The sequence below is a fragment of the Lynx rufus genome, unplaced genomic scaffold (assembly GCF_022079265.1).
Source record: "Lynx rufus isolate CCGP_SWC_20201006 ecotype Redwood Valley unplaced genomic scaffold, mLynRuf1.p SCAF_15, whole genome shotgun sequence".
Lineage (NCBI taxonomy): Eukaryota > Metazoa > Chordata > Mammalia > Carnivora > Felidae > Lynx > Lynx rufus.
This window is the reverse complement of record NW_025814829.1, coordinates 41,642,798-41,659,394: the sequence shown is the minus strand read 5'-3', so window position 1 is coordinate 41,659,394 and position 16,597 is coordinate 41,642,798. Positions and strand designations below refer to the sequence as shown.

At 35.8% G+C, this 16,597-nt stretch overlaps 1 protein-coding gene across 2 annotated transcripts in view; it reads left to right on the top strand.

Moving 5' to 3' along the window:
- The window catches only part of TPR (translocated promoter region, nuclear basket protein), a 65,239-nt gene that overhangs the window by 15,141 nt on the left and 33,501 nt on the right, over positions 1-16,597 (top strand). For both annotated transcript variants that reach the window (XM_047076911.1, XM_047076910.1), the window contains exons 15-27: positions 529-692; positions 1,344-1,477; positions 1,564-1,712; positions 2,725-2,887; positions 4,521-4,655; positions 5,136-5,276; positions 6,199-6,364; positions 7,595-7,761; positions 8,528-8,680; positions 9,165-9,281; positions 14,737-14,940; positions 15,260-15,444; positions 16,123-16,270. In XM_047076911.1, coding sequence (XP_046932867.1) covers positions 529-692; positions 1,344-1,477; positions 1,564-1,712; positions 2,725-2,887; positions 4,521-4,655; positions 5,136-5,276; positions 6,199-6,364; positions 7,595-7,761; positions 8,528-8,680; positions 9,165-9,281; positions 14,737-14,940; positions 15,260-15,444; positions 16,123-16,270 — 2,026 coding nt within the window. The remainder of the gene's footprint in view (positions 1-528; positions 693-1,343; positions 1,478-1,563; positions 1,713-2,724; positions 2,888-4,520; positions 4,656-5,135; positions 5,277-6,198; positions 6,365-7,594; positions 7,762-8,527; positions 8,681-9,164; positions 9,282-14,736; positions 14,941-15,259; positions 15,445-16,122; positions 16,271-16,597) is intronic.

The following is a 16,597-nucleotide window of genomic DNA, read 5'->3' as shown; positions in this document are numbered from 1 at the left end:
TCAGTTTGTGGATGAGATTGATGGTAAGATAGAATAAGGTATATAAATAAGTAGGATAATTTTAGTCCCGTGTGTTCAGTGCTGTAATGGCTAGAAGTCTGTCTTTGAGAGTGTAGAGGTGGAGGACCTAGCCTAGGTTTAAGGAAACAGACCAGGCTTCATGGAGAAGGTAATGTAGGAATTACTCAAGCAGAGTAATGAATTTTTTCCAAAAATGTGTTTGGTGCCAGAGAAAGAGCAGTGGCTAAGAAGACTGAGATTTGGACTGAGTGGAATTGGTTTGATTTTTGCAAACAGATTTTTCAGGTGACATTGGTGAGTACCTGAGTACTGTATGGTGGAGGTTTTTAAAGTGGTTCTTAAAATACCAGCAGAAGAAGGAAAGGATAAGAGAGACAAAACATTATGCTTAATGATAGATGGTAAAATGCTTATTAATTTATAGTTTATTGAAATACAGTAGAATTTATAGTAGATATTATAACTCAATCTCAGTCATGTGAAATAGACTGATTTCTTTTCCTACAGAATCACTGAGCTGCAGCTAAAACTTGAGAATGCCCTCACTGAATTAGAACAACTCCGGGAGTCACGACAACATCAAATGCAGCTTGTTGATTCTATAGTTCGTCAGCGTGATATGTACCGTATTTTGTTGTCACAAACAACAGGAGTTGCCATTCCTTTACAAGGTAGGTTTTTACATATTATCCTAAAAAATTCCAAGTAATTTTGGGAAATATTTTTTAAATGTATATTATAGAATAGATTTTGCAACATAAGCAGTGTTTACTGATGGTAGCTTCAAATTTATCTACTATATGTGATTGATCGATCATGACATCACCAATCCTAAAACATATAATCGTTTTAGGTATGACTAAGAAAGAAGAAATTCTGACCATTGTTGACAAGTGTGCATCTTAGAATCTATGAATTACTATATTTGTCTATTTTTAAGTATAGTTGACATACAATATACTATTAATTTCAGGTGTACCTCATAATGATTTGACATTTCCATACAACATGAATTGACTCCCACATTCTATAAGTCTAGTTACCTTCTGTCACCATACAGAGTTAACTCACTATCACTGACCATATTCCCATACTATACATTACATCTCCATGACCTTTTAGTTATGTCTTGTTTCACCATTTCATTTGCAAATATTGTCTCTAACCAGAAACTGAAAGTGATGTTGGTAGATTGTTCATTAGATTCCTTCTTTCATAATCTCTGTAATCTTACTGTTTCATTTAAATAAGTCGAGCTTGTTTATTTTGGCAATGCCATATGTACAAAGAGATGTTACATTATTACTTTTACATTTCTGAAGCTTCAAGTTTAGATGATATTTCTCTTGCATCAACTCCGAAACGTTCAAGTACATCACAGACTGCTTCCACTCCTGCTCCGGTACCTGTAATTGAGTCAGCAGAGGCTATAGAAGCAAAGGCTGCTCTTAAACAGGTAAGAACACACCATGACACTTTTATCTTGGTTAGAATCTTTGAGAACACAGGTGGTCATCTTTTAATAATTTCATCAATATTCAGTTGCAGGAAATTTTTGAGAATTACAAAAAAGAAAAGGCAGATAATGAAAAAATACAAAATGAGCAGCTTGAGAAACTTCAGGATCAAATTACAGATTTGCGATCACAAAACACCAAAATATCTACACAACTAGATTTTGCTTCTAAACGGTAAGTTTTCTTTTATTCATAAGTTAACAGTCTTAGTAAAAATAGTCTGAACTTCAATATTCAGTTGAATCCGGTTCGAGGATTAGTTTGCAAAAGTTTACTCATTTGTGGACTATAATCCAGGGCTGTAGGGGTTCATTTTTGAATATTGATTAATGATTCTCTTGGGCATTTCCTAAGTAGGCCAGGTAGTTTTTTAATAAGTTGAAATTGATGTGAAGAATGTTGCTGGTTTTCCTTCCTGAGATTGAACAATCTACTGTTTCTATAGGACTTAATTATTTCATAAATGCATAAGAGGATGAGAAGAATGTGAGCAAATTTTATTCAGCCTTTTCTAGGTAGAAGAGAAGCAAGCACTAGACAGTTAATTTTGAGAAAATTCACTTTCTTGGTCATTTATAAAAGTAATAGTAAACCTCATTTTATAGTTTTAATAGGTCTGTCAAATACTTGTTAGTTTAGTAAGTTAGAATGAAATGTATTTCTGTATACTACATGATAAAACTAGGTTTTTGTAAGTATATGGCAGGTTGTTTCCTCCATACAGTCCCAACAGTTTGATACCCCAGCTATAAGCACCTTTTTTCCCCTATGTTGATAACTGTAGCCAGCCATTTGTAGGCTTTCAAGCACATAATAGAAAGAATTATAGAGGAAAAAAGGATCTGCAAAACTCCAACCATGCATAAATAAATTGTGTTCTGTATCGTGGTGGGTGTTTCATGTATCAACATTATATTGGTGCTATTTTGAATGTGATCAAAATTCTTAGCTTAAAAAGAATCAAAATCTAGCTTAAAAAGTTAATTCAGCATGAAATGAGAACTTAAAGTTTACTTAGAATTTGAATTTAACTGTTAAATTTGGAGTTGAAGGTTTTACATTATTACACAAGGTACTTTTTTTCATATTGTTAATCGTGTGAAATTAGTCTGTTGTAAAGTTCTTCAAGGAATAAGCTAGGATTCAGTATTTCAGTTGCTAATGGAATTCTTTTCTTTCACATAAGCTATGAAATGTTACAAGATAATGTTGAAGGATATCGTCGAGAAATAACATCCCTACATGAGAGAAATCAGAAACTTACTGCAACAACTCAAAAGCAGGAACAGATTATCAATACAATGACGCAAGATTTGAGAGGAGCAAATGAAAAGCTGGCTGTTGCAGAAGTGAGACCAATTTCCCTCATCTGATTTGCATTGTAAATTGCATTTGGCATGTGTTCTTTAGTTATTACTTTGATTCCACTGGTTGATATGATACAGGTGTTTGAGAGGTTTATGGATTTCAAGTCTACTTATTTATTAGAGAGTGTACGTGCGCTCAGGGGAGGGGCAGAGAGAGGGAGAAAGAGAATCCCGAGCAGGCTCCATGCTGCCAGCATAGAGCCCCATATGGGGCTCGAACCCACAAACTGAGATTATGACTCAAGCTGAAACCAAGAGTCACACGCCCAACTGACTGACACCCGGCTCCCTGATTTCAAATCCTTATTAGCATAGTTTCTAAATACCTAGTTGTGCATCAGTTTAGTGATTATTTCTATCAGAACTAAATGGGGAAAGAAATTTGTTTTTCTGGACTAAGATTTCTTTACAGGTCTTCCATTTCATACTAAATTTGTAAATCACTGTTTCTCTAACAGACAAATGAATATTTCATTCATTCTTGCTCATTTGTGACAAAAATATAAAAATCTTATTAGTATTAAATTTCTGAATTTCAACATGAATACATATATCTACTAGAAATTGGCAGTACTTTCAACTATACTGGATTCTTGATGATGAATTTCTATTTAATGTTTTACTGTTCTGTAAAGTTGTCTCACAACTTTCTGATCATTGTGAGCTAGGTGCACTTGTCCCCCATTTTACCGGTTGAGAAACAGACTCAAAACTTAAATAATTTCCTGTTTGAGATAGTCGTGAGAGATGGGTTGGTTGGGACTTATACCTAGGTTTTCTAATTCTGTTGGCTACATCCCTTCATTTTTATGTTTCCACTCATTTGTGGGGAATGGACAGCATCACTTTTTCAAACTGGGAGAGTAAGTTTTATGATTGCTCATTTATGATTTATGGTGTAGTTATGAATACTTTGAGGATATTTGTTTTCAGAGCACCCTTCCAAATCTCCTGAGACTCAGAGTGTACTCTTCATGAGGCAGAAAAAATGGAAATAAATCCGTCATCATTCTCAAACCAGATACTTAGAAACCAAGCTTTGATTCTAAAACTTGCATAATTTAATAATATATAGGTATGAAGGTAGCAAAATTTTGCAATTTTGTTTTACTCTGATGTTTTAGATTTTTTTGTTGGCTGTTTCAAAGTCTGATTTGTTAAGAGCAGAGAAATCATTAAGTATTTGTGGTAATTGCAAGATTTTTTCCTTTGGTCTATTGATATTCCCATAATTTTTGCTTCATATTTTAACACCTGAAAATTAAGAGTTATAAATTCTTATGTAATGAAGAAATGTCCTCGTCTCTAATTAGCATTAAGAAATAACAATGAGGGGGGTGCCTGAGTGGCTCAGTCGGTTGAGCAGCCGACTTCGGCTCGGGTCATGATCTCACGGTCCGTGGGTTCGAGCCCCGCGTCGGACTCTGTGCTGACAGCTCAGAGCCTGGAGCCTGTTTCAGATTCTGTCTCCCTCTCTCTGACCCTCCCCTGTTCATGCTCTGTCTCTCTCTGTCTCAAAAATAAATAAACGTTTAAAAAAAAAAAAATTAAAAAAAAAAAAGAAATAACAATGAGGGATCTTTTAAATTTTTTTTTTACTTGTATTTGCCTCAAGGTAAGAGCAGAAAACTTGAAAAAGGAAAAGGAGATGCTTAAATTGTCCGAAGTCCGCCTTTCTCAACAAAGAGAGTCTTTGTTAGCCGAACAAAGAGGGCAAAACTTGCTGCTGACTAATCTGCAAACGATTCAGGTAACCAAAAAAAAAAAAAAAAAACACCTGTAGAAAAAAATGTTCTAGTTAAATAAGTAGTTTTAACATTGCATCCTCTCAGGTTCTTAATTAGAACATTTTTCTGTCACTTTTGTCATGCATTATATAAAAAAAACCTTGAAAGAGAACTGATTGAAACCATGCATTTAGCAGTTTTCACCCTCAAATCTATATTTACAGAGTCCTGTGCAGTTGAGTTGTTTACAAGATTAAATTTTTGTTTTTATTTTTTATTTTAAAACTTCAGGAGGTCTGAATGACTATTGCAATATGTCTCTTTTCCTTTATTAAGTAGATATTTTAATACAAAAAATGTCAGAAGACTTTTTTGGTAAATGTTCTAGATTTTAATTTATTCATGTAGAAATGGGTTGTAATGCTCTATAGCCTTTCATTTTCTCTGTATTACTTTTTTAATTTCTTTCTTAAGCATAACCAAAAAATCTTTTTTTACCTTAGGGAATATTAGAGCGATCTGAAACGGAAACCAAACAAAGGCTTAGTGGCCAGATAGAAAAACTGGAACATGAGATATCTCATCTAAAGAAGAAGTTGGAAAATGAGGTGGAACAAAGGCATACACTTACTAGAAATCTAGATGTGAGTCTGTTAGTGTTATGAATTTCTATAGATTGTTTATTTCTGGAAATAAAGCTGGTATGTAGGTACACTGCCATTTCCTATTGAAGCATGGTTTTGAAGAAGCTGTTAGTTTTCCTTGCCTCCTTGTGTGCCTAATAATTTTTGGTTGGGTGCTATATATTTTGAGTTTTATCCTATTGGGTGCTGGATATTTTTATATTCCTATAAATCCCGTGTTTTTTTCTGGGATGCAGCAATTGAAAATAATTTGCTTCTCTTGAGGGTTGCTTTTTATGATTTTTTAGGCAGGTCCAAAGCAGTGTTCAGTCTGTAACTAATTATTCCCCACTATTGAGGCAAGACTTGCCTGTATACTAGTCCCAGTGTCCAGTGAATTATGAGTTTTTTCATTCTGGCTGCTGGTAATTGGCATTATTCCTGACTCTCTGTGAACACCAGACACTCTTCACTCACTCTCTTTGGATGATTCTTAAGCCTGTCTGGGGTAATTTCACATGTATGTACTGATGACTATTTTGTTGAATATTCAACAGGGATCCTCTGCAAATCTCTTGGGTACTCTATCAGTGCAGCTCTCTGTGATAGTCTATCTTAGGAATTAGGAACTAATTTAGTCTTCCTGTACTCTTCATTTATGTGTTCTCAGTTCAAGGAGTCTGCTTGCTTCTGCCTTATTTCCCTTTCCCTCTGTCAAAGCCTAAACACACAGGAAGCTAGGGAAATTACAGGGCTTGCTTCTTTTGTTTCCTGTCTCAGGTATCATAGTTCTTTTTTTCAGTTATTTCAGATGGGAGGATGTATCTGATTTCTGTTACTCTATGTTGGCTAGAGTTTAAAGTGTTTTAAAATGATAAAGTGAACCTCTAGTTGCTTACCTGAAAGATAGTGTTTGTAAGGTTAATGTATCTTTTCTTCTTAGGTTCAACTTTTGGATACAAAAAGACAACTGGATACTGAGACAAATCTTCATCATAACACAAAAGAACTATTAAAAAATGCTCAAAAGGAAATTGCTACATTAAAACAGCACCTCAGTAATATGGAAGTTCAGCTTGCTTCTCAGTCCTCACAGAGAACTGGCAAAGGTAAATACACTAATAAATAAGTAAAGTGATAACAAAGTACTTTTTGAGGCTCATAACATACCCTGTAAATAAATAACCTATGTTCTTTTTGGATAATAGCAAAAGAGGAAAAAAAAAAAAAACCTTTTACTCTTCATATAGAAAAGCTGTTTTAGGCTTAAATTAATAAATTTGCAGACTCAGAAGACTGGAAATAGTTCTGCATGGCACCTGACCAGTTTTCCAGTTGTTGAAACCATTTATTTTTTTTTTTTTTTTTTAGTTTTTTTTTTTTTTTTCAATGTTTTTATTTATTTTTGGGACAGAGAGAGACAGAGCATGAACGGGGGAGGTGCAGAGAGAGAGGGAGACACAGAATCAGAAACAGGCTCCAGGCTCCGAGCCATCAGCCCCGAGCCTGACGCGGGGCTCGAACTCACGGACCGCGAGATCGTGACCTGGCTGAAGTCGGACGCTTAACCGACTGCGCCACCCAGGCGCCCCTTGAAACCATTTATTGATACTTGTGAAATGTTTCTTTTGAGGAGGATTAATACTTAAATCTTCAACTCTCCCTTGTTGAATCTGTAGTAAGGGTCACTTGCAGAAATAATTCATTTGTTTGGTCTCTTTTAGAGTAGTATTCATAATCATTGCTCATTGATAGCCTTAGGTAAAAGATGTGTTTCATTAGATTTTGCTTCTTTTTGTGAATGTACCATTTCAAATGCAAAGCCTTTGGTCCAGGTAATCTTAAGAACATAATATATGTACATGTGTAAATATATGATACATAAGTGGATGTGTAATTATCCAATAATAGTCCATATTGATACATCACATGATAAGAAAACATTCTTTTTAATCTGTAGTTTCTTCCTTTTCCATGGATTTTAGAATGAAAATTGGACTAAATAATTTAAGATTTAGTGTTTTAGAGTAAACAATGTTAAAAAAGTAAATTAGTAACCTGGTAATATCTTCAAGTAGCTTCCTCAGTTTAGCTCAAATGTTTATTCTTCTCTTTTAAATATCTTCATTGTAATATTTGTAATGGCAGATTTCAAATATTTGATTTTTGAAGAAATAATATTCTGGAGAAATACCTGTTTTTATTTTCGTATTTAGTGTGTGTTCAAATATACTTTCAAGATAAGTACTTTTACATTTGAGCCTTAATCCTAATTTCACAAACTCTCTGATAACAGCCATTTAAAATGTTAGTTTTAAGAGAGCTCTTAAATCTTTTAGGTCAGCCTAGCAACAAAGAAGATGTGGATGATCTTCTGAGTCAGCTAAGGCAAGCAGAAGAGCAGGTGAATGATTTGAAGGAGAGACTCAAAACAAGTACTAGTAATGTGGAACAGTATCGAGCAATGGTTACTAGTTTAGAAGAATCTCTTAACAAGGAAAAACAGGTATATTCAATTTTAAATTTAATTTGAATGCACTTTTTTTTTTTAATGTTTATTTATTTTTGAGAGGGAGATAAGAGTATGAGCAGGGAAGGGAGAGAGAGGCGGAGGGGAGACACAGAATCTGAAGCAGGCTCCAGGCCCTGAGCTGTCAGCACAGAGCCCAACATGGAGCTCGAACTCACAAACCATGAGATCATGACCTCAGCCCAAGTTGGACGCTTAACCAACTGAGCCACCCAGATGCCTCTTAACTTTTTTTTTTTAAATAAAAGCTTGCTGTGTGTAAGTACTATAGTAAATATGAGTTTGACGGATATCATTGTGTTTACCTTTTAAATCTGAAAAATACTTCAGTCTAATAAGCCAGATAAAACAAAACACACAAAATTCAAAACTGATTAGCATTGATAGATATTTTTTTAAGTTTTTTTTTTAATCTTTATTTATTTTTGAGAGAGAAGAAAGAGAGAGAGCAAGGAGGGGCAGAGAGAGAGGGAGACACAGAATCAGAAGCAGGCTCCAGGCTCCAAGCTGTCAGCACAGAGCCTGACATGGGGCTCGAACCCATGAACTGTGAGATCATGACCTGAGCTGAAGTCGGATGCTTAACTGACTGAGCCACCAGGCACCCTGGTAGATTTTTTTTTTTTTTTAATACAAAGCAAATGTTAATTTTAGTACTTGTGAAGTTTAGATTTAGAGAAACTAATTGTATAATTTTAGATGTGTATAATTTTTGTATTCTATTACCTGGATGGTGGTAAAGGTGACAGAAGAAGTACGTAAGAATATTGAAGTTCGTTTAAAAGAGTCAGCTGAGTTTCAGACACAGTTGGAAAAGAAGTTGATGGAAGTAGAGAAGGAAAAACAGGAACTTCAGGATGATAAGAGAAAAGCCATAGAAAGTATGGAACAACAGGTAAATTAGATTATTAGCCATATCAATCTGTGTGTGTGTGTGTGTGTGTGTGTGTGTGTGTGTGTGTGTGTGTGTGTGTAAGGATTTGAATTAAGTAGCTTATTAGTTACCATCCAGTTCATTTCAACTGATACTGAATGGACACATATTTAACAATTTTAGTTGTATGTTTTACACTGCTTTGTAGGTCCGTATGTGTTTCCTTTTGAGTATTTTAGACTACTTTATGGTAGTAGATATCAGTGCTGTTTTTTATAAGCCTCTCTGCCTGACCATTAACTTTTGCAGATGTTAGTAAGGAGTGAACATAAGCCTGTGAAATTTGTGCAGTATTACTTCAAGTTATCTTTTAAATTTAGTAAGTCTGTTTGGGCCAGTAGGATTTTAAAAATTTGTCTTTAAAATAACCCTGGTTATTTTATTAATTATTACAATAATTGTCTTGCAGTTAACCCTGGTTTTAATTAATGTTCTTCTGATTTAGTTATCTGAGTTAAAGAAAACACTTAACAGCGTTCAGAATGAAGTACAAGAAGCTCTTCAGAGAGCAAGCACAGCTTTGAGTAATGAACAGCAAGCCAGACGTGACTGTCAGGAACAAGTAAGTGTTGATCATGTAGCCAGTTATTGAGAAATGAGGTTTGATCCTAGGGAGCAGTTCTTGGAGTATCTTACTGCATCTTGAGGATTGGTAAACCGTACAGAAATACAGTTATTTTCACCATTGTGGAACTTGCACTAAGATCAGCTGAAAAGTGTATGTGAAGACTGAAAGCAAATAGTGCAATAACCATTAACAAAGCAACCTTGACAAATGGGGAAAAATATAAAAGTACCAGTAATAGTAAAACTGAAATAGAATGGGAAGACGTGTAATGTTCTCATCTTTTGAGTGGTATATGAATAGTCATTTGATTATAGTTCTTTATTGCTTATATATATGGTATGTAGATGTATGAAGATTACATCAGAAGTGGAATACAGGGGAAAATACTTCAAAGGTAAATTAGACAAAAATTATCCTTGGCTTATTGCCAAACAGTGTAACATTGCAAATTAAAATAAAAGAATGTATCAATAATTCAATATTCAAATAAATTATTCTTATTTCCTTTTGTTTACTTTAAGTTTGTGTTTATGTATGTGTATGCACATGTATTTTACATATCGGAGTTGTTTTTAGCTTTTATTTTATAAAGCCTGTTGCAAATTGTTGTATCATCTTCATAAGTTTCATTTTGAACAGTTCTTTCATATTTCTTCCTTGTTTTGAGTTTTTTTTTTGTTATGGTGGTTGTTTTTTCTCCAAATTTTTATTTAAATTCCAATTATTAACATATAGTGTAATATTAATTTCAGGTGTAGAATTTAGTGATTCGTCATTTACATATAACACCCAGTGCTCATCCCAACAAGTGCTCTCTTTAGAGCATTACCCATCTAGCTCATCCCCCACCCCTACCTCCTTCCATCAACCCTCAGTTTATTCCCTATAGCTAAGACTCTGTTTCTTGGTTTTCCTCCTTTTTTGCCTCCTGTGTTCATTTGTTTTGTTTCTTAAATTCCACATATGAGTGAAATCATATGGTATCTGTCTTCTTCTGACTCTTTCACTTCGCATGATAATTTCTAGCTCCACCCACATCATTGCAAATGGCAAGACTTCATTCTTTTTTGTGGTTAATATTCCATCATGCGCGCGCGGACACACACACACACACACGCACACTCCACCTTTTCTTTATCCATTTATCAGTCAATGGACATTTGGGCCCTTTCCGTAATTTGGCTATCATTGAAAATGCTGCTATAAATATTGGGGTGCATGTGTCCCTTCAGATCAGTATTTTTATATCTGCAGATACAAAAGGTATTTATAAATATCTTGTAGTGGTGTAATTACTAGGTCATAGGGTTGTTCTTTTTTAACTTTTAAGGAACCTGTACATTTTTCCAGAATGGCAGAATGGTTGTACTTTTCCATCAGCAGTGTAAAAGGGTTCCCCTTTCTCCTCATCCTCGCCAACCCTGTTGTTTCCTATGGTGTTAATTCTAGCCATTCTGACTGGTGTGAGGCGATAGCTCATTGTAGATTGGGGTGTTTTGTTTTTTTTTGTTTTTTTTTGTTTTTTTTTTTTTTAATTTTTTTTTTTCTACGTTTATTTATTTTTGGGACAGAGAGAGACAGAGCATGAACGGGGGAGGGGCAGAGAGAGAGGGAGACACAGAATCGGAAACAGGCTCCAGGCTCCGAGCCATCAGCCCAGAGCCCGACGCGGGGCTCGAACTCCCGGACCGCGAGATCGTGACCTGGCTGAAGTCGGACACTTAACCGACTGCGCCACCCAGGCGCCCCTGTTTTGTTTTGTTTTTGAGAGCGAGAGAGAGCATGCAAGCCAGGGAGAGGGGCATTGGGGAAGAGAGAGAATCCTAAGCAGGCTCCACACCCAGGACGGAGCTGGACGGCAGGGGTCAGTCTCAGGACTGTGAGATCTGGACCAGAGCCGAAATCAAGCACTTAACCTACTGAGCGACCCAGGCTCCCCATCATTGTAGTTTTGATTTGTATTTCCTTGATGACGGGTGACATTGAGCATCTTTTCATATGTCTGTTAGCCACCTGGCTGTCTTCTTTGGAAAGTGTCACTTCATGCCCATTTCTTCACTGGATTATTTGTTTTTTTGGATGTTGAGTTTGTTCTTTATATATTTTGGATACTAACGCTTTATCAGATACGTTCTTTGCAAGTATCTTCTCTCATTTTGTAGATTACCTTTTAGTTTTGTTTATTGTTTACTTCATCATGCAGAAGCTTTGTATTTTGATGAAATCTGAAAAGTTTATTTTTGTTTCTGTCTCCTTTGCCTCAGGAGACATATCTAGTAAGAAATTGCTACAGCCAATGTCAGAAGAGGTTCCTGCCTGTTCCTCTAGGATTTTGATGGTTTCTGGTCTCACATTTAGGCCTTTTATCCAGTTTATTTTTGTGTTTGGCATTAAGAAAATGGTCCAGTTTCATTGTTTTGCGTGTTGCTGTCCAGTTTTCCCAACACCATTTGTTGAAGAGACTTTTTTCCTTAGGATATTCTGTCTTACATACATCTGGGTTTTATTCAGTTCTGTTGACCTATGTGTCTGTTTTTGTGCCAGTACCATTATGTCTTGATGACTATAGCTTGAAATCCAGAAACGTGATGCCTCCAGCTTTGCTTTTCTTTTTCAAGATTGCCTTGGCTGTTTGGGGTCTTTTTTAGTTCCATACAAATTTTGGGGTTATTTGTTCTAGATCTGTGAAAAATGCTGCTGGTATTTTGATAGGGATTGCATTAAATGTATAGGTTACTTTGGATAGTATAGACATTTTAACAGTATTTGGTTTTCTAATCCATGAGTGTGGAATGTTTTTTCTTTTTGTTGTCTTCTGTTTCTTTCATCAGTGTTGTGTGGTTTTCTTGTTTTCACAGTACAGATCTTTTACCTCTTTGGTTAGGCTTATTACTAGATATCTCAAGGTTTTTGGTATAGTTGTAAATGAGAATGATTCCTTGATTGCTCTTTCTGTTGCTTCATTATTGGTGTATAAAAATACAACAGATTTCTGTACATTGATTTTGTATCCTGAAACTTTACTGAATTTGTGTACCAGTTCTAGCAATTTTTGGGTGGAGTCTTTTGGGTTTTCTATATAAAGTATCATGTCATCTGCAAATAGTGAAAGTTTGACTTACTCCTTGCCAATTTGGATGCTTTTTATTTCTTTTTGTTGTTTGATTGCTGTGGCTGGGACTTCCAATACTATATGTTAAGTAACAGTGGTGAGAATGGACATCCGTGTCTTGTTCCTGACCATAGAGGAAAAGCTCTGTTTTTCCCCATTGAGGATGATATTAGCTGTGGTTTTCATATATGGCCTTTATTACGTTGAAGTATGTTCTCTCTGTCCTTACTTTGTGGAGGGTTTTTATCATGAATGGATGTTATACTTCATCATATGCTTTTTCTGCATCTGTTGAAAGGAGCATATGGTTTTTACCCTTTTATTAATGTGGTGTATCACATTGATTGATTTGCGAACACTGAGCCACCCCTGCAGCCCAGGAATAAATCCTACTTGATCACAGTGAATGATTCTTTTAATGTACTGTTGGATTTGATTTGCTAGTATTTTGTTGAGAATTTTGCATCCATGTTCATCAGGGGTATTTGCCTTTTTTAGTGAAGTCTTTGTCTGGTTTTGGAATCAGAGGGTAATGCTAATGCTGGCATCATAGAATGAGATTTGAAGTTTTCCTTCCATTTCTATTTTTGGGGACAGTTTGAGAAGAATAGGTATTATTAACTCTTCTTTAAAAAAAAATTTTTTTTTACATTTACTTATTTTTGAGAGTCAGAGAGACAGTGTGAGCAGGGGAAGGGCAGAGAGAGAAGGAGTCACAGAATCCAAAGCAGTCTCCAGGCTCCGAGCAAGGTGTCAGCACAGAGCCCATCGCGGGCCCAAACCTACAAAACATGAGATCGTGACCTAAGCTGAAGTCGGACACTTAACTAACTGAGCCACCCAGGCACCCTGTTATTAACTCTTTAAATGTTTGGTAGAATTCCCCTGGGAAGCCATCTGGCCCTGGACTTTTCTGTATTGGGAGATTTTTTATTACTGATTGAATTTCTTTGCTGGTTATCAATCTGTTCAGGTTTTCTGTTTCTTTCTGTTTCACTTTTGGGAATTTAATCTTTCTAGGAATTATCCATTTCTTCCAGGTTGCCCATTTTGTTGGCATATAATTTTTCATGATCTCTTAAAATTGTTTGTATTTCTATTGTGTTGGTTGTGATTTCTTTCATTCATGATTTTATTTGGGTCCTCTTTTTGATAAGTCTGGCCAAGGGTTTATCAATTTTACTAATTTTTTCAGAGAACTAGCTCCTAGTTTCATTGATCTGCTCTGATATTTTTTTGTTTGTTTGTTTCTCTGTCATTTATTTCTGCTCTTTATTAATTTCCCTTCTGGCTTTGGGCTTCATTTGTTCTTCTTCTGGCTCCTTTAGGGATAAGGTTAGGTTGCATTTTTGGGATTTTTCTTTCTTCTTAAGATAGGTCTATATTGCTGTGTACTTCACTTTTGTGATTGCTTTTGCTGCATCCCAAAGATTTTGGATCATCATGTTTTCATTTTCATTTGCATCCATGTATTTTTTTATTTCTTCTTTAATTTCCTGGTGGATCCATTCATTGTTTAGTAGGATGTTCTTTAAATTCCATGTATTTGTGGCCTTTCCACAATTTTTTCTTATGGTTGACTTCAAGTTGCATGGTGTTGTGGTTGGAAAATACGCATGGTGTGTGGTGGTGTGATCTCAGTCGTTTTATACTTGTTGAACCCTGATTTGTGATCCACTGTGTGATCTGTTCTGGAGAATGCTCCATGTGCACTAGAAAAGAATGTGTATTCTGCTGCTTTAGGATAAAATGTTCTGAATATATCTGTTAAGTCCATCTGGTCCAGTGTGTCATTTAAGTCATTGTTTGCATGTTGCTTTTTGCTTAGATGACCTGTCCATTGATGTAAGTAGTTAAAGTTCTCTATTGTTATTATATTATTATCAATGAGTTTGCTTATGTTTTTTATTAATTGTTTTATATATTTGTATGCTTCCATGTTGGGGGCATAAATATTTACAATTGTTAGATTTTCTTGTTGGATAGTCTCCTTTATTTTGATATAGTGCCCTTCTTCATTTCTTGTTACAGTCTTTGGTTTAAAGTTTGGTTTTAACTGATACTGATAGAAGTATTGCTATTCCGACTTTCTTTTGACTTCCATTTTCATGACAAATGTTTCTCCATCCCCTTACCTTTCAATCTGCAAGTGTCTTTAGGTCTAACATGAATTTCTTATAGGCAGCATATTTCATTAAATAGATACAGCATAACTTCTAAGTATTTTATTTTGGTACATTTAGATTTTTAAAGAATGTAATGTGCATCTTTTCAGAAAATACTGACTAGCCTTATGAGTTTTTAATCTTGTGTCAATGGGGAAATAATTTCTTACAGGCTAAAATAGCTGTGGAAGCTCAGAATAAGTATGAGAGAGAATTGATGCTCCATGCTGCTGATGTTGAAGCTCTACAAGCTGCCAAGGAACAGGTTTCCAAAATGGCATCAGTCCGTCAGCATTTGGAAGAAACAACCCAGAAAGCAGAATCACAGTTATTGGAGTGCAAAGCATCTTGGGAAGAAAGAGAGAGAATGTTAAAGGTATTATTATACATCATGATAGAGTATTCTGGAGAATTTAAAGGTATGGGGGTTTTTAAGTATACATTGATTGGAAAATCTGCTGTTATTGTTTTTTATTTATTTATTTTGAGAGAGAAAGAGAATAAGCTGGGGAGGGGCAGAGAGAAAAGGGGACAGAGGGTCCAAAGCAGACTACTTGCTGACAGCAGAAAGCCTGATGTGGGGCTCAAACTCATGAACCATGAGATCATGACCTGAGCTGAAGTCGGATATTTAACCGACTCAGCCACCCAGGTACTCCAGAAAATCTGCTATTATGATAGACTCTTGTTTACAGGATGAAGTTTCCAAGTGTGTGTCTCGCTGTGAAGATCTAGAGAAACAAAACCGATTACTTCATGATCAGATTGAAAAATTAAGTGACAAGGTTGTTGCCTCTGTGAAGGAAGGTGTACAGGGTCCCTTAAATGTCTCTCTAAGTGAAGAAGGAAAATCTCAAGAACAAATTTTAGAAATTCTCAGGTAAATCCAATAATATTCTTAATGCTTTATTTTGTGGTATACCAAGCACTGTGTGATGTAACTATAAATGCATAAATTAGGGAAGTGGGGGTTATCTGCTATTTATTTATAAAGCTCGTTCCATTCCTATTGGCCAACAAACCCACTTCTACCCTATCAGCAGTCACTTTTGACATTTAGACATAGGCCACGCTAAAGATACGACTTTCAGTTGAATCTGATAGTAAGAACTTGAGCGAGTTCTTAGAAAAACTAAATGCCTTTCAATTTTTTTTTTTTTTTTATGTTTATTTTTGAGAGAGAGACAGACACAGAATGCGAGTGGGGGGGGAGGGTCAGAGAGAAAGACACAGAATCCAAAGCAGGCTCCAGGTTCTAGCTGTCAGCACAGAGCCCAACCCCGGGGCTCAAACTCACAACCTGTGAGATCATGACCTGAGCTGAAGTCGGCTGCTTAACCAACTGAGCCAGCAGATGCCCCTCAATTATTTTTTTAAAGATACACATTTCTGAAGCCATTGTCTATAATAAAAAGCATCTCTCGTTACTTATTAATGAAAGCATGTAAAAATAGTTACTAAAGTGAATAGATTTGTCATCTTAAAGATTATCCAAGTTTTAAAATGTTGTGTTGGTGGCATTTTTTTTACTCAAATAAAATTTTATATATTCCTGTAGATTTATACGACGAGAAAAAGAAATTGCTGAAACCAGGTTTGAGGTGGCTCAGGTTGAGAGTCTGCGTTATCGTCAAAGAGTTGAACTTTTAGAAAGAGAGCTGCAGGAACTGCAGGATAGTCTCAATGCTGAAAGAGAGAAAGTCCAGGTATGTATCCCAAGCTTTAAGAAAGCAGTTATTTATTTATTTTTTTTTTTAATTTTTTTTTTTTTTAACATTTATTTATTTTTGAGACAGAGAGAGACAGAGCATGAACGGGGGAGGGTCAGAGAGAGGGAGACACAGAATCCGAAACAGGCTCCAGGCTCTGAGCTGTCAGCACAGAGCCCGACGCGGGGCTCAAACCCACGGACCATGAGATCATGACCTGAGCCGAAGTCGGCCGCTTAACCGACTGAGCCACCCAGGCGCCCCAAGAAAGCAGTTATTAAATCAAGAGAGCACATTTCAGTTTCTTGAGACATAAAATTTAAT